This window comes from Anomalospiza imberbis, chromosome 14 (assembly GCF_031753505.1).
Source record: "Anomalospiza imberbis isolate Cuckoo-Finch-1a 21T00152 chromosome 14, ASM3175350v1, whole genome shotgun sequence".
NCBI classification, from domain to species: Eukaryota; Metazoa; Chordata; class Aves; order Passeriformes; family Viduidae; genus Anomalospiza; species Anomalospiza imberbis.
The window spans coordinates 6,730,104-6,750,727 of NC_089694.1; the positions used below are offsets into that span (position 1 = coordinate 6,730,104).

At 40.4% G+C, this 20,624-nt stretch overlaps 1 protein-coding gene across 1 annotated transcript in view; it reads left to right on the top strand.

Moving 5' to 3' along the window:
- MAP7D3 (MAP7 domain containing 3) overlaps window positions 1-20,624 on the top strand; it is a 43,329-nt gene that overhangs the window by 19,243 nt on the left and 3,462 nt on the right. The window contains exons 6-19 of the mRNA XM_068204692.1: window positions 29-61; window positions 4,096-4,191; window positions 5,879-5,977; window positions 6,356-6,454; window positions 7,525-7,650; window positions 9,535-9,680; window positions 10,074-10,204; window positions 10,802-11,046; window positions 15,376-15,511; window positions 16,662-16,842; window positions 17,935-18,039; window positions 18,273-18,326; window positions 19,228-19,321; window positions 19,732-19,930. Of these exons, the coding sequence (XP_068060793.1) occupies window positions 29-61; window positions 4,096-4,191; window positions 5,879-5,977; window positions 6,356-6,454; window positions 7,525-7,650; window positions 9,535-9,680; window positions 10,074-10,204; window positions 10,802-11,046; window positions 15,376-15,511; window positions 16,662-16,842; window positions 17,935-18,039; window positions 18,273-18,326; window positions 19,228-19,321; window positions 19,732-19,930 (1,744 nt within the window). The remainder of the gene's footprint in view (window positions 1-28; window positions 62-4,095; window positions 4,192-5,878; window positions 5,978-6,355; window positions 6,455-7,524; window positions 7,651-9,534; window positions 9,681-10,073; window positions 10,205-10,801; window positions 11,047-15,375; window positions 15,512-16,661; window positions 16,843-17,934; window positions 18,040-18,272; window positions 18,327-19,227; window positions 19,322-19,731; window positions 19,931-20,624) is intronic.

Sequence of the window (20,624 nt, forward strand, 5' to 3'; positions counted from 1 at the left end):
TTAGCTTACAAACCTTCTTCTTCTACAGAGCAGCAGAGCACAGATGAAGGTGGAACTGGTGGTATAGATTTCTAAAATTTTCTTTTTCTGTTATTTTGCACTCACTACTAACCTTTTAAGCTTGAGTTCTTCTCACACTAAGGAAAACCATCTTCTTATAGATCTTTTCCTGGATCTTGGCCAGCTGTGCAACAAATGTGATCCCTAAGTAGAAGGCAGCCCCCCTCATTTAGGCTATCCCTCCCAGCTAATTCAACTACAGCTTAAGTCATGGCATGCTGAGGGAATTTTCAGGGAAAGGCTATGTTCATTTGGGTTTTTAAAGAGGTCTGGATACAGCACAAGGAAAAGAGAAACTTCTGTGGGCAAGTATTTGAATATAAATTAGTTCAGTGGTCTAAGGCCAGTTTCAGACTGTTTCATTCCTTTGCAAAAATTACATTGTAGGTCTTGGTTTGTTTCCTTCTTGCTTTGGTTTACCAGCAGTTGAAGTAACATTTGCAAAATCAAATTCTATTTTAGTGAAACTTTTTGAAAGGGAATGGGTCTCTTGAGCAGTTTGATATTTTTTCCATGAAGGGTTTTGCAAAATCAGAGCTGTCCCAATTACCTAAAGATAATTCTACACATGAAATGTGTTTTCTTTGGATTTCTGGCACTTTCTAGTGCACAGACTGGGCCATTTATAGAAATGCTTTGGATCATAAGGCAAAATCACATTTGCCTTACATGTTTAAGAAAGCACTGGGTTTTATTCTTCTAACAAACACAGAATAATGTTCTTTGCTCTCTCCTGACTTATGTGAGGAAATGAGCCTTGTCTGTCCTTTCCATTGTGCAGGATCTTCAGTGCTGCTGAGGCACATTTAAGATAAAATATCTTCCAACACAAATGCTCCTGATATAATGATAAGTGCTTAAACTGTGATTTATGCATCATGAAGTAACTATGCAGGCAGTTCAGCAGCAGTAGATCAATTTGGATAACTTGGCACCAAGCTGTAAAAAAATTGCTAAGGAGATAAACAGGTAATGCAATGTCCTAGTCAAACCCTGGTGCACCCACATTGTTTTAAAACTGTGTTTGATTTTATGGTAATGTTTCAAACATGAAGCTATGATCTGTGGGGTGGATAATGTGGAACCATGGCTGGTTTTACATTTCTCATATTTATTCCTATTTCTGGGTAGTTCTTTTTAACTTTGGGAGCTCATTACTTAATTATTATTGAAAATCTGCCTAAGCCATGTGGGATACTTAAATCCAGCTGGCTTTCTAAAAAGTCCTTATATGGTCCATTTTGCTTTATATTTGCACGTTTTCTGGAAAGTCAACAATTACCTATTTTTTTAACTCTGAAAAATGACACATATGAGCTCTACTCCACTACATCATTGTAGCTGAATAGTGTATTCTTCTCTAACTGCATGTTTTGAGCAAAGTTCAATGCAATATTACATTTCCACTGTCAAATTCTGTGGCAGATTTGGGATTAAAGCCCCATTTCTTAGAATGAGAGCCATTTGAGGAACTGATTTCAAATATTCTTTAAATATTTTAGGACAAAAGGCATTCTTGTCAGCTGTAGTGCTGTGCAAAAAAAAAAAAAAAGCAGAATCGGATATTTCTTCCATGAACAGGGTGTGTCAACAGTAATATTTAGGAACATTGAGTGGCAGAGCAGAGGTTTTGGGTGATAGAGTGCTCTGGAAAGTGAAGCCCATGTAATGGAACATTTCCCTAGCCATCAGCAGTTCTGTGGGATGTTGAGTGTGATTCATGAGACCACAGCAGGGATCCTACTGATGGATAAATGTAAAAATGGATGAAAGCCCCAGAGTCAAGTGTTACATTAATGGCATTGCTGTCAGTGCTGGGATGAAGCAGGCAGGGTGTGGGTCTGCCAAGAGAAATGGCCAAGCTGTGCAATAAAGCATCCTTGATGACAGTCCTGGTAAAGGGGGTGTTTCAGTGGTGCCTGCTGAGCAGAACTAGAGGTTCAGGTGCATCAGGAATGGAGACATGCTATTAGAATAGAAATGGGGCTGCCAGAGCCTCTCCTTGCTAAATAAAGAGCTTCCTTGTCCTAGCAGAAATTTGGAAGGAAGTGAGAGACAGCTGATCTTATTTCATGTAGCCTTATGTTATCCAGCCTCAGGCAGTGCTGCAGCACCCTCTCTCAGTGAAACCCTGGAGGATTGAAACCTTCTCACTCTGAGAGATTTTCTTAAGATCCCATGTTTTCCAGCTCCTTGCCCAGTTCCAGGTCCTGCTGCATGGCAGACGTGCTTTCTTCAGCTCTACTGCTGCAGTTTGCTTTCCCCCTTCCATTAGAAAAATAGAGAAGTTGCTGTCACATGGGCTGTGTGCTTCTTGCATTTCAAACCCCTTGGTGGAGGTTTTCTAACGTTCCCCCAAAGAAGGTATATGGGGTACTTTTTCAAATGGTGCTACATAGGCAGGATATTCCTGGTTGTCTTCTAAAGCTTTTTTTTCCTTAGAGAAAGGAGCTTTATAGTTTGCAGAAGTTGTTCTGTGAATGAGGTAGGGAAGAAATTGAGGCCATCTGATCATGCAGATGTATTGATTGAAAAAGCATTGACCTCTGTTCTTGGATCCCAGTAGCTGATAGACCAAATCTCAGATTTCATACAAGTGCTGAAGTGCTAAATTGAACCAAGAGAAATTTGTGTGAAGTGTCTCTGTGATGCTTGGAGGCCTTGGACTCAGTTGAGTTCAGGCAGGAGCCAGGATTTCCTTTAAAGAGCAGACACTAGAGGGTAGCCTTCCCCTTCAAAAACACCCGAATACATGAATTATGAGCTTCCTGATTTTCGTATATAAAACCTCTTAAGGCTGTTTAGTTATCCCAGTTCTCAGACTCCATTCATAAAATCCCCCCCTTTCTTTTTCTTCTTCATTTTGTTATGTTGGGACAGCATCCACTAAGCTCAGATCTTAATTTCTAAACTAGATTCAGTAGATCTCCCTTATCCCATGGGGACTTTGCTCTTGTTCACTGTCCCAAGGGCTTCCCATAGGCTGTGCATAGGAATCCTTATATCCTGGCTCTGGCTATAAGGGGCTGTTGTAGCATGCTGGCAAAGGGAAAAGATGTTGCCTCTGTGGTGAGTAGTGCTGCTGTGTCCTTTGGTATTTATGCACTAATGAGTTCAGATTTATGATCTTTGCTGTGCAGTGTGTCAGTAAAATCGATCACTTGTATTAGATTTATAAAATTTCGTGTGTTTGTTGTGCTGGTCTTCACCACTCTGTGTACATTAATGTTTTCTGCTTACTGAGTTTCTGTAGCAGCAGGTACATGGCTTTCCAAGGCTTTCACACTCTGGAGCAGTGTTCATCCTGAAAGTACACTATTTGAAATTAAAAAGCGGGTATTTATCTGCCTTGCAATAAACTTGCAGTTCTGCCTCACAAAATGTGATTTTTATGTGTGTATATGTATCTGTATAGACATACCAAAAAAAATTAAGACCTCTTGTGGCAGTTTTTTTATGACAAATTGCAGATTTGATAGGAAACATTAACTTAAGAATAGCTTTTAGAGAAAAATTGGCAATTTCTAAAGTACAGCAAATTTTGTGAAGTAATCAGAAATAAAAATGCTTTCTTGCCTTTCCTTAGGACTTGGTTTTATTCCTCCAAAATAATTTGTTTTGGTTTGGATTTATTAACTCGTGATTAAAAAACTGTTTTGACATACCTATGTGGCAGGAATGAAGAAAGAAATTTTCCAGATTTTGTTGTTATTTCCTGTGTCTTGCCAGTCTGGTAACAACAGACGACCTCAGTAGCTTTTGTCTTTACATATTAGAGGCACAGGGTTTAAAAATCCCTTTTTTGCACACATACGCATAAATCCTGGCATGACTCCACTAAACTCTACCTTTTCTGTGCCTGTCCCAGCTGGTGCCAATGGTATCAAGCCTGTTCAAAGGAAAACAAAATGTTGTGTTTGTCATCAGACAAAAGTGGAAATGGCTTTCAGGATGTAATACCTGGAGGGTGAGCTCTGAGCAAAGTGTGAAAGCTCAGCTGAGGGCGAGTTCTAAAGTTATCACTTCTGTCCACAGGCAGCAAACGCTCGCCCTCCACAGCCAGCCTCAAACAGGCAGAGGCTGCCGTGAGCAAATCCTCGTCTGCAGCTCTTCTGAATGCCTCAGATCGAAGTAAGTGGGGGTGCGTGGCTGCTGGGAGCAGGGCACTGCTCAGCTGTGCCTGGGGAGGAGACAGGAGGTGCAATGAAAACTCCTCCTCCTCCCCTGCTGTGGGACTCGCTTCGTATTCTGATCTCAGATGCATTTCATGCAATTTGTTAATCCAGTTCAGGGCTTTGACCCAGTTGATGTGATCTCTGTTAGAGGAGAAGAGTGATGGTAAAAACTGCTCTTTTTTTTATTTTTTTATTTCTGTAATTCTGTTACTAAAGTCAAATCTTGGTAAATGATTCACAGATAATTTCCCATCCTCTCTATGGATTTGCATGCCTTAATTCACACTAAAATTTCAGCAAAATAGACATAGTATGAAAATAAAGTTTGCCTTTTGCTGTTAGACAGCTTCAGTCATTTGATTGCCAATGAGAGGGAAAAAAATCAATTTAGATAAGGAATTGTCCTATTATACTTGTTAAGATAAATAAAAGCTATTTGTAGGAACACATATTTTGGCTTGTTTTAGCATAAGATTTTGTTATTTGGAATCTTCCCAGAGTTTTATATGAACCTGCCTATATTGCAAATATGGAAGATTTTGCTTTTGCTTTTTTGTTTGTCTAAAATTATGAATAAGCTAAAAGTTGTTTAATACAAAAGCAGATTCAGCTAGGTCTGTGCTGCAGTGTTCTGCCAGTCTGCAGCCTCTGATCAAGCAAACTGAGCTAAAAGAATCCCTGACACAGACACAGCTAAGGGTGGTGTTGCTGGTTCATGTTGGAAGGTGATGCAGCAGAAAAATTTGTGCTCATCCACTCTGTGCCTGGTGGGGAAATCAGTGACTATATTTATACTGGCAGGGGCTCTGAGTCACTGGAGGCTGCTTGTGATTTTAAATTATATTTATATATTATGTGTCTGCAGGGTTCAGCTCTGGATATGAGTCAGAAACAGGGCTGTAAAGTACAAATTAAACCTCTTACAAAGGAAGTCTCTAATTATCAACTAATTGGGATTGCTTTCAAACTTATTGTCATACCCTGAAATCCTTTATGAATCCTTAGTCACTTTGGAGGAAATAGTCTCAGGTGGCTTGAAATACAACAAATTTGGACAGGACTCCAAGTGATCTGTGTGATCAGGATGTAGAGGGTGACTTAGAGTGATCCTGTGCTCTCAATCTGACACTTGGGGAGAACTGTCTGTTTGGTAAAAAGATGGGTAAATTCACAGGACATTAAATACAGTCCCAAAATGAACCAGATTGCTTCTGTTGTGCATGTGTACCTGGGAGGGTGAAGGAACAGAATGTGGAAATGAGAAAATGATGCTTGTCCTGGATCAGTGGAGTATCTCCACTTATCACTGTGTTAATTCTAGGCTCACTCATACTCATAGAGACTGTGAGCAGTTGTCCTTTAAAATTCTCGTGTATTTTAAAGGTGTACAAGGATGGCCTCAGTAGGTCAAACAAGAATCTGTTGTGGCTGACATCCTGCTACTGTGATCAGAAATATGCAGAAATAAAAGAAGTAATACTTTATATAAAGTGGTTCTTCCCTGATCCAGTTTTTCTGCTTCTGAAGAATTCAATATTATAAAGCAACTTAATCATTCCTCTCTCTCTTAGGGAAGTGGGGCAGGTGTTGGAGGGGACCTCTGGGCTTTTCAGCATAATTAATCCATGCACTTTCACTTCCAGGTACCACAAAGAGAAGTGCCTCATTAAACAGACTGAGTAACAAAGTCCCTCCACATTCCCAGCAGTCAGCACCCAAAGGTTCGCAGGTGGAACAGAAAGGTGCTAGAAACCAGTTTGTTTTGAGAACTGGGAGGCAGTAAATGGCATATTCAAAGATGACTTTAAACCATGTCCCAGTTCCATTATAAATGTTTGCACTCAGGCATTCCTGCAGTCTGTGCACTGTGGCATAAATATCATTATGCACATTGCAGTGCCAGGTATTGGGTAACTGTCTCTAAATCAGCCTTATTCCTCTGAAATGTGGAAGGGTGGGGGGAAAGTAGACAAATGGTAGCCAAACCATTTAACTTGAGAAAGTAGGGCTTCATAATGATACATTGATGGTTTTAGCTGATTAGTAAACGCAAAGCATGGGATGGCAATTTAGAAAATCATATCTTGTTAAAAATAATCTTCCTTACGCTTGGTCTCTAGGAGGAACAGAAAAGAAGAGGAGCACATCTTTGAGTAGAATGAGTAGTAAACCCCAATCCTCTCCAGAGCTAGAAAAAGTGAAAAAGGAAGAAAAACCAGGTGGTTGTTTCATAAAACTGAATATTTTTTAAAAGCCTTTAAAGTTTGGATAGGCTTGATTTCACTAGTTTCCTAGGTTCTTAAATTTCCAGGACTTTTTAATGGCTTTTTAGTTACCCAGTGTTAAATATAAAATAGTGTAAGTTAAATTTTTACTTCTGGACAGAAAAAGAAATCCACTAAGGTGGCCTTAGTCTTTATTAAATGGCACTGCAAGCAGATAGCAGCATGGGTCTGCTTAAGAAAGCAAACTATTTGAGAGCTGGTAGATTGAAGGGTCAGAAGTGGTAAAAATGTCACTGATCTGTTCACTTCTTAGTTAAATCGTACCTTTGCTTTTTAAGTCCCATTTCATTGTTCAGTTTAGAAGTAAGTTCTCTGTTCCTGCTGCTGGCGTAAACCATGTGCATGCAGAAGGAAGAAACCTGTTCTCATTTCAGTCTCTTTTGGTCTGTGTATTCCCCACTAGGTTACAAATAACTTCTTTCCTGGGAACTCCTCCTAACCCTGAGGAATAGCACCTTGTCTAACATGTTTTTCTCTCTGAGTTAACAGTTCTGAAACTTTCCTTTTTAGCAGCTGTTGCCAACAGTTGAAATTATTTCTGCTTCAGAATCTTTCCTGTATGAGAGAATGTTGGGTGCTGTCCATGTGAATCTGTGTGTGCAGGCGATGCTTGACCATAACTGCTGGCTTTGACTTGCAAGCCTTCTGTTTATTATGTCAAAACAGCCTTTCCTGCAATCTCAGAGAATGTAGCTCTGAAGAGCTCAGTCAAAAAGGTCTCATACTTTGACTGCATTCAGCATTCACCTCTGTTGTACACGTGCCAGTCTCTGCACATTAAAATGACTTGTACTAAGCAAGGCAAGAACAAGAAGTGCAACATAAGAGATTGCAGTGTTTAACCCTTCTGTGCTTTTAGTTTGGATTTCCCCCTCCATGACTTCAGTTCTTCCAAAACTGTTACAATTTGCAACAATGCTCAGTCTTCCTTTGCTTTGTACTGCTTGTCTTTTCCATGATATGATTTCATGTTGGATCCTTTTTGGTTTGTTCCTGTTGTCCAGCTCGTCGCTCCCAGCTCAGTCCCCTGGACAGTAGCGTAATCAGCCGCCTCCTCGCCCCCACACAGGCCTCCCTAGCTAGGAGTAAAAGTGCTGCTACCTTGTCGGCTGATGGACAGGACCCCTCAGGTAACAGGAGGGCAGCAAAGCCTCAAAATCTTACACACTTGCTCTTCAAGCAAGAGCTTAGATGGTAGCTGCTAACTGTGCTACACTTCTGTCTGAATCAGACAGTTAATACATGGTTGTGTGTAATATTACTTACCCAGTGTTTTCTGTGGTCATTAATACCAAATTCATATGCTATGTTGCATGTTTACTGTACAAAACCATGTAATAATATTGGCTTTTAAACTCCAGTGCTGGTTTACTTGCTCTGCAGAGAACCAGATGCTGGTGTTCATTCTGGGAATTTTTTAACTGTGTGTGTTTTTTTTAACTGACAGAGATCTGCATTTGTACCCTCAACTCAGTCTGAGACATTCTGGTTAGAGTAGTACTAGGTTATGAAAGAGAAAAAAAAAACCCAAAAACAAGCAAACCTATAATTTCAAAGTGCAAAACTTAAATTTCTTTAGGGGAAGAAACTCTTGCAGGAACATGACAATAGAGTTACCTTAAGATGAGTACAGGGAACCCTGAGCTGGCTTCGTTCAGCTGATAGGAGAAGTCAAGGTATAACAGAAGACAGAAACCCTGGCTGGCTCGAGCAGTTTTGTGTTGGTCCAGACTGACCTCATATGTCCACACCAGGCTCAGTTCACTAGAGCAGGAATTTGCATCGTGGGCAAGCCCCCCTAGCTGCATCCCACATGTCCTGGAATTGTTACTGGTTGATTAATAATGCCCCAGTAAATTCATCTCTGGAAGCAATGTGGAGTCCTTTCTCTTCTTTTACCTTCAACTTGTGTTCCCAGTTTTGCTGTTTCTTCTTTAGTATGAAATCACATCTTTATTTTTTATCTTACACCATTTCATTTGGTCCTTGTCGGTAATGGTGACATTTCCACACTGTTCCCCTTGCCTAATAGCCAGTTTTTATTTTTTGGTTTGTCGTCAGTAGTCATATTTTTACACAGCTGTGTATGTGCTGCTCTTATTTTACCATGAATTCTTCAGTTCATGTCATGTGGGGAAATGCCATCTTTTTTCTGTTACTGTTAACATGTAGCACTCACTATTGCTGAAATTAAGATACATTTTTATAAGTTTACTTAGAGGTACTTCTTCCATTTCAGTAGAAAAGTACCTGTGCTTTAACACAACCTGTGCACAAACAGAATGCAGGTCTCCTTGCACAAATGCTGCAAATACAAAAATAAAATGTATTTTCCATAAAGTTACAAAAGTAAGTGCTGCATTTGTCACAATTTATTTGAATTAGAGAAGAATCCAATATCTAATTTTAGAATATTTTTGCATCTATATATGCTTATCTGTTTGTGATAATGTTAGTAAAAAAGTAATAAGATAAAATTTCTTCCAATATCTTATGTGTGAAGAGATTGACACTTCAGGTCGGACAGGTATCATAGTTAAATAGTTGACCTTTTTGCCTTGATAGATTTTTTTCACACCACCTTTGAAAAGAACGGCGGTTTCCTCCTTGAGTATAGAGGAAACATGCTTGAAATCTAACCCTGTCATGAAGAAATTGTCAGGAAAGATGCTAAGCCATTGAAACGGAAGCATTTTTGATTAAATGCAACTTGACTAAAATTAAAGTAACGCTGGTGTACTGCAAATTTGGTCCATTTTTGGAAAAGCATTTTATTTTTATCTACTCCAAACTGCTGCTTTCAGAGTGTTTATTCTTGGTGCTGTTGCTTCCCAAGTACTAATTGTGTGGTGGTGTCTGTCCGTGACCCGTTGCACTGTGCACTGCCTGCGGTGTTTCCCTGTATGGTTTCTAACACACGCAATCTCTCTCTTTTTCTCCCTCTTCCTTCTCTCCTGTTCTTATGCTGTGCACTTGGTTCTTGTTTTGTCTTGTCAAATTCCTAACTTTTATAGAATCTCACCTCTGTCCTCGTTCAGCTTCAGCCAGTTCCATCAATTCCCCAGTCCCAGCTCCTAAAGTGCCGGTGCGCAGCCGTAGCATCGACAGGTTGAAGTCCTCTGTGTCTTCATCTGATGCAAGTTCACCTGATTCAACCCAGGTTTGTTGAAAACCCACAGGAATTAAGTTTCTGTTAATCTGGGGGGTTGGAACAGCTCAGGATGGGATCCTGTTTCCCCTCTTTGCTGCTGCTTTCAGTAAGCATTAATGAAATGTACAATAGCATTTGCCTAAAAAATACAGAGTATTAAAATCAAATTGGAATTTTATGGTTCTTGATCTCTCTTGTATCTTGAAGGCATATTTTTTGCTCCTTATGGTTCCCAAACTTTAATTTATGTAAAAATTAAACAAAGACCAGGTCTGTGTTTTGGAACATAAAGGAAATTCAGTGTGTCTTGTTGACCACTTGCTTGTTTGTTGAAATAGCAGCTCCTTTGTCTGCAATGTATTCTAGAGAGTCAGCAGTATTTTGTTTTTGTGTATCTTCTAGAAATCAGAGACAGAAAAACCATCCCCAGGTTCTGGCTTGAGGCGCCCTCCCTCACCATCCGTGTCTGCCCGTAGAAGATCCCCCTCTCCTGCTAATTTGGTGAAGCGTCCTCCGTCCCCTTCTGCAGTCAGGTACGTGCCCAGGTTAAACCTCTCCTGCAGTCAGGTATGTGTAAACACCTTTTATTCAGCACAAAATGAAGGCTTCTTCCTGTCTCAAGACAGCTGACCTGTTAGAGTTTGGATGACCTGTGCTATGCTGTGTTTGTACAGAAAAGTCTTCATTTTGGGTCCAATTTCCCTTTCCCAAAGTAGGGATGCAGCTTTTACCTCAACCGTTGTTGTGTAGACAAAACACACCCTAATCTTCTGTGCAGTCTGTGCACTAAAACCAACAAAACCCTGCAAACTTTTGGATAAAGTGATCCACCTGTATTAGCATTGGAAGTTTCTTGGGTAGGAACCATAAGGTTCATCCTAGATGTGGAGTAAATGGAGATCTGGGCTAGCAGTCCTGTTTTGATGTTAGCCCCTAAGCAGCAAGGCTGGTTGCCCAAGGTGTCTTGGAATCTTGGTTTGAGATTTATGGGAAGGCACAAGTAATTTGTGGGTGGATGTATTTTTGAAAGTGAAATATGTAATATAAACTAAACAAAGGAGACTGCTCTCCTCAGGCGCATGGTTGAGGTTTTCATTGTTAGCTCTGAAAAATATTCTTTATTTCAACAGACAGAAGACTCGCCCACCTTCACCTGGTGTGTCTAAACAAAGGCCACCATCTCCTACTCCAGTGTCTAAATCAGCACCCATCCAGCGTCCATCTCTCACACCAAGTGTTATAAACATTACCAAAAAGAAAACTGAAGCAGAGAGCAAACCAAAGGATAAGAGCACAGAAGGAATAGGACAAGATCAAGGTGCTTCCCCAACCTTGGAGAGGGATGCAGGAGCAGCTAGCACAAAGACCAAAGAAGGTGGGTGTTTCTCAAAGTCTGACTCACTCCTGCTCCAGGCCTCTCCAGTGTGTGCTAGGAGTGGAGAAACAACTGGCTCATGAGGCAGAGCCCTGGAGGGTAGGATGTTTTAAGGCAGAAGCTGTTCATTGCTCATTATATAATAGTTTTTCATGATGTGACTTTGGGATGTGAATTTTAATGCAGTAATTGGTTTATTTGACTTGGAGATTTAAGTCAGGAGCTTTCAGTATTACTACTTGTATTGTAATTTTAAGAAAAGCAGAAATCCTCTTTGCCTTTTGGGCTTCAGCTGCTCTAGCTGAGGGATCTACTAGCTTAGGTTTGTAAAGTCAGTAGTTAAACTACACAAAAGTCTTTCAGTTCAGTTGATAGTTCTTAAAATGCTCCTGTAGAGACTTTCTTGGAAGACAAAATCAGCTCCTGTTCATCACAGGATGAGATGTGAGCATCACAATGCTTGAAGGCTGCCTTGGCCTAAGTTCCAGTGAGTGTGTAATCATTGCTGCCTTGGGAAGAGTGATCAGTTCACAAGTCACACTGAGAAGTTATCCTGGTAGATCAAGGAGAGTCATACACCAGTTCTAGTCCTCTTCATTGTGCCACGTGAGCCTGGCCTCTGTCCCTGGGGAAAATGCCAGCTGCCATCTCCAGAATCAACAGAATCTGGGAGAGCCTTCTCATGAGGTCTGGCAGGCAATACACTGTGCAGAAGGACTTAGGGGACCCTTGACAGGAAAAGGAGGGATCTTTAGAATGTAAGTTACAGCCAGTGGGCAGTACTGGGGGTGAATCCCGCACACACCAGGTAAGTGGGAACATGTGCTTGCTGCACGTTACTGCATGTGAGGTTCCTGTGTGCTTCCCTGGGCTGCTCCTCTTCTCTGCCACTTCTGGGGCTCCTTCTGATATGGCTTCTGTTGGATGTGAAGAAGTGTCATTCATCTGAAGAACTCATGGTAGAGCTCTCTGGGCATGTGTTCCTGTGGAAGGAAGCCTGGCTGTCAGAGGTGGATGTTTGTACGAAGTCGCACATCCGTCTTTGGTGTCCTGTCCTTTGTCTTTGCAGTCAGAACATCCATCCCTCAGTGTGCTCCCATACTATGGATAAGTGTCTTGTGTGCCTCAGAGCATCATCACTTCTGATCAATGTCATCAGCTGGTTGAAGCCTCCATAACCATGTGTCCTAGTCCTGTATCTTCCAGTTGTTCTGGAACAAGAACCTCTGTCCTTGTTCCTTGGATGCCTGATCTGTCTCCTCTCTACACTGACTTCTGAAACTGTATTAACCCAGTTTATCTGTTTTCCTTTTAGCTTATTTCTAATCTCAAAATAGTCATCTTTGTAGTGATTCCTACTGGGACTGGACAAAGCTCTTTTTCTCTGTTTGACACATGGAACAAAAGGAAATAGTGGGCATGTTCTTTAAAATAAGAGATTATTTCATTTCTCTCTTTGAATGTTTTGGTACACTGCAGTATTGCTATGTGAGCCAAAAAGCCAAAATCTTTTTTCTTAAGAAGTTGCTTTCAGTTTTCAAGGCAATTTTCATTTTACAGGTCTGTGTCAGCAGTTCACCCCATGGGTTGGTGCAATTCCCTGTCCCAGACAGCTTCTGAAGTCAGAGCACACCAGTGAATGGCATGTGGCAAATCAGTCTCTAGGTCTTGTAGGTTTAGCCTACTTTCAGCTTTGTGCACTTGTATCTTCATCTCATTTCTTCTCCTTCAAACTGAACTTGTTTGCCTGTTGCTGACAGCATTCAAGTTTTTGTGTTGTTTTTTGTGTCTTCCTACTGCAATATACTGTTCCGCAGTAAAACACTTTTTATTTTTCAGTGACTGGAGCAGTTGTCATTTCTGGCAGCAGCCTCTCGCAGCTTCTCTGAGAATTAAAAGGCTTGTTCAACTTAAAGCATAAGAAGTGCTCCTTCATGAGCTCTCACCTTATGCATGATGATAGGTAATAAACTATCATGGAGCCTCACATTTTGTATCTGGGTATTGAAGGCTTTGAAATATGATTCCTAGATTAATTGTGAATTAATTACTTACCTTGAAATCTGTTGGAATCTTCCCTCCATCTAGCTAGTACTACATTTTGCAAGTGTTCAGAGATTGTTTCACTTGCCTTTTTATCTCTTTCCCCTTCCCTTACAAAAAGGGAAGTCCTTTGATAAAAAGACTGTTCTTACCAGTAAGGACTAGGAGTACAAGGAAAAGGAAGCTGAGTGTAAAAGACTGTCTGAATTTTCTTAAGGCGTGTTAGCAATCATGTTGGGAAATCTCATGTCCTGCCCTATGGAAACAACCTGTACAGGGGTACATGGAGATGAAAACAGTATTGAAATACCCATATGGAAATCATCAACAAAACTGCAGGAGTGAAAAGGCAGTGGGAAGGTCCCCAACCCTTTCTTTTTTCCTCACTGTTCTTTCCATATCTGCAGTGTTCTGAACTGTTGTGATTTTCTTCTGTCCATACCTGATATTATACTTAAGCTGTCATCATGCTGTAACCCTAGAACTTAAGTAAAAAACCCTTAGGCTTCTTGCTGTGCATTAGGTTGTCTTATTTAGGTTCAGTTTTGAGGAGGGGAGATAGGTTAAACCTGACATTAAATGTCAACCAGATTGATACAACTGGGAGAGATTGCAAACGTGCAACAAAAAATGGCCTCTGCTGTGAAAAGTGAGTAGTCTGAACAGAAAGTACACTCATATGACAGAGGAAGAGAGAGACATTTTGACTTTTTCATGGCTGTACACTGGCAACAGTAAATGAAACCTAGTAAATTACAGAACATTGGAAGAAAAACATCTGCCTGTCTTGAATAGGCAGATCTGCTAATGGTTTTTGTAAATGCAAAATGGTCTTTCTTGCTCAGGAGGAGGAGGACCTCTTTTGACTGAGTTCAAATTTGGAACAGTCATGGCTGATTTTTGTTAGTACCAACATCACTGCGACTTTTTCCCACATCAGAAGTAATGTGTTGTCTGGGGAGGTGGTGTTTTCTCAGCTTTGGATAAATCTAAATGTTAGAACACTGTCTATGCCTGCACTACATCAGTGCTGAAATGCTTTTCCTAGGACTGCAAGAACAGTTTTTATGCACAAAAGGCAGCCATGATTCAGCTGAGAGTTTGCTGTGTGTAATTATACCCTGCAGCTGCAGGTAGTGATTACGTGTCCATGGGGCCTAAGCAGCTTTTCAGGTATTAAAGCTCCTAATGAGGACATTGTGTTTTGAATGATTTGTCTTCAGGTCAGAAGTAAAACAAGTGGTCAAACCCTGATGTCATAGTTCATTCAAATTACCTTGACTTCAAGGCTTTATAAAAGTTAAGCAAACATACATGTGCTTATTTGTGAAATGTTCAGGAGAAAGGCAGGTCTTCACCAAAATTATGATGCTGATGCTCTACTGACATCAAGAGCTGATTCTCTGAATATTCAGATGATGAGCTCTTAAATCACATTCAAACTGAAATATTTCTAGAGAATGGGAATAACTGATAGAAATCAGAGTTCTTTCAGTTTACATATTGAGAGCAGCTGGATGGCAAGATGGTTCGGATTTAACTTTTTTCCTGATGTTAATTTGTAGTAGTGCCTCTGATGTTCTGACACCAGAGCACCAGGCAGGTCATGAAGAAGCATAAACAGTAGGACCTGCAAAGATCTACTCACCTGGTGGTTGAAGCAGTTTTGATCTCCATGTAAATTGGAAATTGATTTGTTGCTGATGTATAGAAATATGTTATTACTGAAGTCATTAGTATGTGCCTTCAGGGCCAGATAAAATGATGATAATTTGCACTCTAAGATACTCTGTAAATATAAAGCCATGAATGTTAATGTTAAGAAACAAGAAAAATAAAAGAATGAATATTTCTTCTTTAGGGTCCTGTGCATTCAGTTTTATTAGAAGGAAGTGAAAGGTATTTCCTAAAGCAGTTTTTTTTTTCAATTTTCTTCTCGGTGTTCAAGCATTACAGAAATAAGGGTGTCTTGTCAGAGACATGTTTTTAAATGCTGTGATCATTGGAGAGTATCTTTAAGCATATAGTCTGGAATATGGCTGGATCACTGTTGAAATGAGCTGTTACTCTTTCAGTGTCAGTGAGATATTGTGGCTCTGCCCCTTCAGGGCTCCCCTTTGGCTCTTGCAGGCCTGTTACAGATTAAGGTGCAATCACTGTGTGATGAGCACTGATGGAAAAGTTACTGAATCAGGTGGCCATAAGATCTCATCTCACAGAGATAACATCTTTCATAGTTTTAAGTTCCTGAAACTTGCTAACAGCAGGTTCTTTTAATCTTTGCAGAATCAGGTAGCAAAACAGTAGCAGGGACCACCACAGCTGAAGAAGCTGCTAAAATCCTGACAGAGAAGCGACGTCTGGCACGGGAGCAAAGAGAGCGCGAAGACCAAGAAAGAATTCAGAGACAAGAAGAGGAAAGGTAACAGCTGAGAGGAAGGAAGGGATGCTTTCAGTGGTGGGGTATGGTTGGAAAGGACACTCCAGCTGTAAATGTTTTCTAAGTTTTCATTTAAGTTCCTGCAAATGTTAATACAGTTCCTGAAGCTGAGAGGCACTGCCACCAACCTGGTGCAGGTTACTGTGTGTAACATCAGTGTATATCTCAGTACCTATGTAATGCACAGTCCCTCTGAAGTCACTGTTTCTTTTTCCTTCCAGACACGAGTGGGGCTTTTGTTTCACAACTAGAATGTGCTTTTTGCACCACTTGGGTTTGGTTTGTTCATATTTGGTTTGAAAGAGTCAAACTCCCTGTATCAAACATCCCTTTGATCAGCTTAGGCAGTGGTTTGATGGTACATTAAATCTCAATTTAGTGATATGAAATATGGATCAGGAATCTTGCAGGCAAGTAATTCAAAGTGGTAAATCAGTGTGCATTTGGCTTACTGCATAGAAGTTGTTAAAATAAATGGCAAAGTTAGTGCTGACTAACTTTATTCTAGGTCAGGGGTCACATGCTTTCTATAAACAGGGTGGAATGTCAGATTTTGTCTGTTTCCCAGTTGTGGATACGAAGCTGTCAGAAACTTGCATATAATCTGCTCTAGAAATATGTCATCAGATCTGCCCTGTATGTCTGCAAGAGCTGGCAGTATGCACCTTCAGTGTGTCTCTGAATTCAGGCTATAGACAAAAGAGTCTTTTAGGAAATCCCACTAAATTTATGTTTGACAGTGATTACAAGCTTTACTCATGTCATGGTTGCAGATGGTTTTTATTAAATGGTCATTGCTTAATCCAGCTCTCAATCAAACATGTTTGCCTTGTATCCTGTCTTCCTCTGTTATCCTTAAACGAAGAGTTAATTTAAGAGCAAATTAACTCTTTGCTAATTAAGTCAATTGCCTTGACTTAATTAGCAAAGAGCTTTTACTCACAGATAATTTCTTCCAAGTTATTCCAGTTTTTGCTTTGGATGCTGGGATTTGTAAATCCACAACAGAAAGTGTCTTTATGCAGTTATTTCTGACTGGACTGCCTAGAACTTTCTTTCCTACTCTTGTCTCTTGTGCATGCACACTTTTAAAGAAATAAATATCCTATAATCTGTACCTTGGAAATTCTAGAATCAGAGAAGAAGAAATGGCCAGGAGAGCAGCTGAGGAAAAAGCACAACGGGAGGAGGAGCTCCGGAAGCAGGAGGAGGAAAGGAGAGTGTCTTATGAAGAGCAGCAGAGACAAGCTGAAGAGGAGAGGATCCGCCGGGAACAGGAGGAGCAGGAAAAACTCGCAGAGCTTCAACAGCAGGTCTGTGGCTCCAGCTGTGTTCCTGGAAGAAGCTGCTGCTGTGGTTTCAAGAGGGTTGCCTTTGATTCTTCTTTCACAGAATGGTTTTGACAAATCTCTGTCAGGCATGATGTGAGGCTGAGTTCATCCTGAGATGGATTTGAGACTGTCTGTATGTCGTTCCTTGCCCTGGTCTCTGTGGTTTTTTTTCCCCCTAGCATTTAATAAATTCAAGTGTGGGCAGAAGCAGCTATTTTGGAATATGTTTTTTAGTCATCAGGGATGCTCCTCTGCATATGTAAAATATTTGTACTGAGCCCACTTAACCAGCAGACTGCTATGAGTTACAAGAAATGGTCTGTCTGGAAAGTAATCTGGTTTGTTCTGATTCCTCTCAAAGAAAGCTTGGTAGTGTTTCCAAGTCTGCTTTTCCTGTTGCTGAAAAGTCTTCCACAGCAAGTACCTTTGCAAAGGTATCCTTTGAACTGAAGGGAGCAGCTCTGCAGAAAGCAGGCTTTCCTTAAATTAGATTAATTCTGAAAATTAAAGCAGTTTTACATTGAAATTATTTGTGTTCAAAAAGCTGTGAATGGCTTTTCCATGTGTCTGGATATTTCTTTAAATGCTTGTTAACGACAGTTACTCAGAGTGTTAACTATGTTTCTATCTTCTTTCCAGTCATACTGGAAAAGATTTTCCAATGTAGGAGGAGTAGAAGATGTTCAGCACCAAGTGTCTTGGTAGCAATACCTGACTGCCAAGATTTTTAAGTTAACCCTGACACATTTAGAATTTAATTGCTGTCTTGTTACTTTATAGATTATCCTCGTTCGTCCCAAAGCATAGTCTGACCAACAGCATTCAGTAGCTCAGCAGCATTGAGAACATTTGCCTTACCTCAGTGTAGTTGGATTCAGTTTCTGAATGTCATAGTAATGTATATTTCATGTCAATAACTAGGTAATTGACATTTTGCTGTGATGTGTGGTCATACTAAGTAGTGATTGTCTGATGTTCCTGTCTGAGTTGGACTGGATTCTGTAACTCCTTTGCTTTTTATTGTTGGGAATAAGTTATGCACTGGGTGTTCTCTTCTTTTTGTTTTATTTTCAGAGAGAAGAAGCTGAAGCAAAAGCTCAAGAAGAGGCTGAAAGACAGCGGCTGGAAAGAGAGAGGATTATGCAGCAAAATATGCAGGAAAGGCTTGAAAGAAAAAAGGTAGCCTGTTTTGAATTCTCAGCCTAAAACAAACAGGCAAATCGTCTCAGATGCAATTAAATAGAAGTGTGTTTTTTGAAAGGCTGCAAACTCTGGTTTGTGAAATTTAAAAACAGTGATGAAAATAGTACACTCATGAAATATGAAAATATATTCTGATTGATGAATTTTAACCAGAATGCTGAAATAGAAAGCTCTGTATGTCATTGTAAATGTTCTCCATGTTTTAACAGAGAATCGAAGAAATAATGAAAAGAACACGAAAATCGGATCAAAACGAATCCAAGGTACTTTTTTGTTTGGATCTGTATAATGCAGAATAGGACTTTTTGCCTTGTGTCCTGTCTTCCTCTGTTATCCTTACACAAAATGGCTTCCACAGGAAGTGCAGAGTTCTGGTGCACCAGAATAATTTCCAGTAGCTTGCCATTGCACACATTCTTCTGCTTGGCTTGCTGTGTGAAGAGTCTTTGTTACATTTTTGTTCCAGGCCTATAGACACAATGTTATCTGGTGTTATCACTTCCAGACTGGTTTTTAAAAACTGTTTTAACCAAACACTGGTTAATAATGGATTTTTTTCCTTAACTGTGTGCATTCGGCCAGGACAGATTTTTCCCAGAAAACTTAGATTTCTGGCATCATTTTAAAAACTGTTTTAACCAAACACTGGTTAATAATGGATTTTTTTCCTTAACTGTGTGCATTCGGCCAGGACAGATTTTTCCCAGAAAACTTAGATTTCTGGCATCATCTCTTTGCTTAAAGCAAAATAATTGCTTAGAGCAATTCTCTTTGGATTGCTATTGCTACAGAAAACTGGATGTATTTTCGTTAATGCAGTGACCTAAGTTTTGTGAAAAATTGTGCATATTGTGGAATAGTTATTCCTCTTTGAACATACAAATATTCAAGTCTTCCAATAGCTGAAAATCAATAAAAATTTAGCGCACACTTTGGAGAAAAGAGGGGGAAAGCAACTTAGGAGCAGTAGGTAGGAGGTGGAAGTGTGTCTCACAGGCTCTGGCTCTGCAAAGCATGTGTTGCTGGGTGACCTGGCTGTCTGGGAGCCTTTGAACTCGTGTGGCCTCACTTCTGGGCACAGAATGGTCTTGTGTGGGAGCTGTGACTGAATTTGTGAAACTGTGTGGACAGGGAGTTGTTCCAAGTAACACTGTGACAATTCAGTTGCAGAATGAAGGGAAGTCTGCCTCGGAGGTGATGGAGGGAGAGGATATTGAAGAGGAGGAGGAGTTGAGTCTTGAGAAGACTGATCAACCAGGTAAGGAAGCTGAGTGAGTCAGGCCTGAGTGGCAGTGAGTCTCAGTGGTGTTTAAGCTCTGTTGAAAAGGTCAGTCCTTACAGCACTGAGATGGTCTGAGACACCAGTCCCAGAGATGCCAGGGGGACTCCCTTCTTGAACAGAGAATCAGTCAAAATTATTTGAGAGTGAAATTCAGGCAGCATGCTTTCATTTTACAAGTGGATTTTTGAAGATGAAAAACAAATTTCATGTTGATATAAGCAGCTTGTCTACAGACAATCTGTTGAAGCCAAGTGCCTCGGGTTTTGGCTAGGAAGGGTTATTTTGGCACTTGTATTTTATTCATTTAGAATAGCAATTCTGCTACTCACATTCTTTTTTCCCTTGTATTTAATTTTCTCTCCTCCCCCCCTCCCCGCAATGTTCAGGAAAGCTAAATGGTGTTGACTTGCTCCAGGGCATCAAGGGGGAGGCAGAGGATTGTTTAGAGACTGCACAAAGCATCATCTCTGCAGAATCTGAGGCACAAGATGAGTCAGAGTTGAAGGCCAGTGAAGTGTTCATGAATGGAAGTGACTTGAAAAGTGACAAGGGGTCTCTGTCTGTTACTGAGCTAAAGGATTCCAGGTGAGTCTACTGTACTGTTAGAGCTCTTAGCTCTCACACAAGAGAGCTCTTGTCTGTGTTTAAATAAATGCAGTGCAGCATTTATTTAAATCTGCAGCACCTTGCTGGCTTTGTGGTGTCTGTGTGCCTTTCTCCAGCCATGTGGTGTGTGCTGTCAGCTCACAGCCTCACACAGAGCAGGTAGCTCAGGATAGTTGTTTGTTTAGATGGCACCATGTTAACAGTGCTGCCCTTGCTGAGAAGTGAGACACACAGCCAGCAGCATGGCAATGTTGATTATAAAAACAGACTTTGGCTTGAAACCTTTTCCATTTAAATGCCTTGCAGTTCTTCTCATTAACAAATCATTAAACAAGAGGGAGGAGGATAACACTGAAAAGGAAGAATAACCTACAGAAAGTTCTAGAACACTTTCAGTTGTGCTGAAATACCAGATACAATGCAGAAACCTCCCTTAGCGAGGAATTTCAGTTTTTTACTGTTTCAATTTTTTTTTAACATAAAGCTTTTTCATCTGCTACTGGAAAATTTGTCCTCTGATGCTTGTTCTGTTTACTCGTCTAAATGCTAATGATTTAAAAATGACATTGTGAACACTTTCTTAAAGTGATGATAAATTAATGTCATTCCTCCAGTGATGGAATATAAAGACATTTCCATGATTCTCCTAAGAATGAGTGAAAATTGGTCTGTA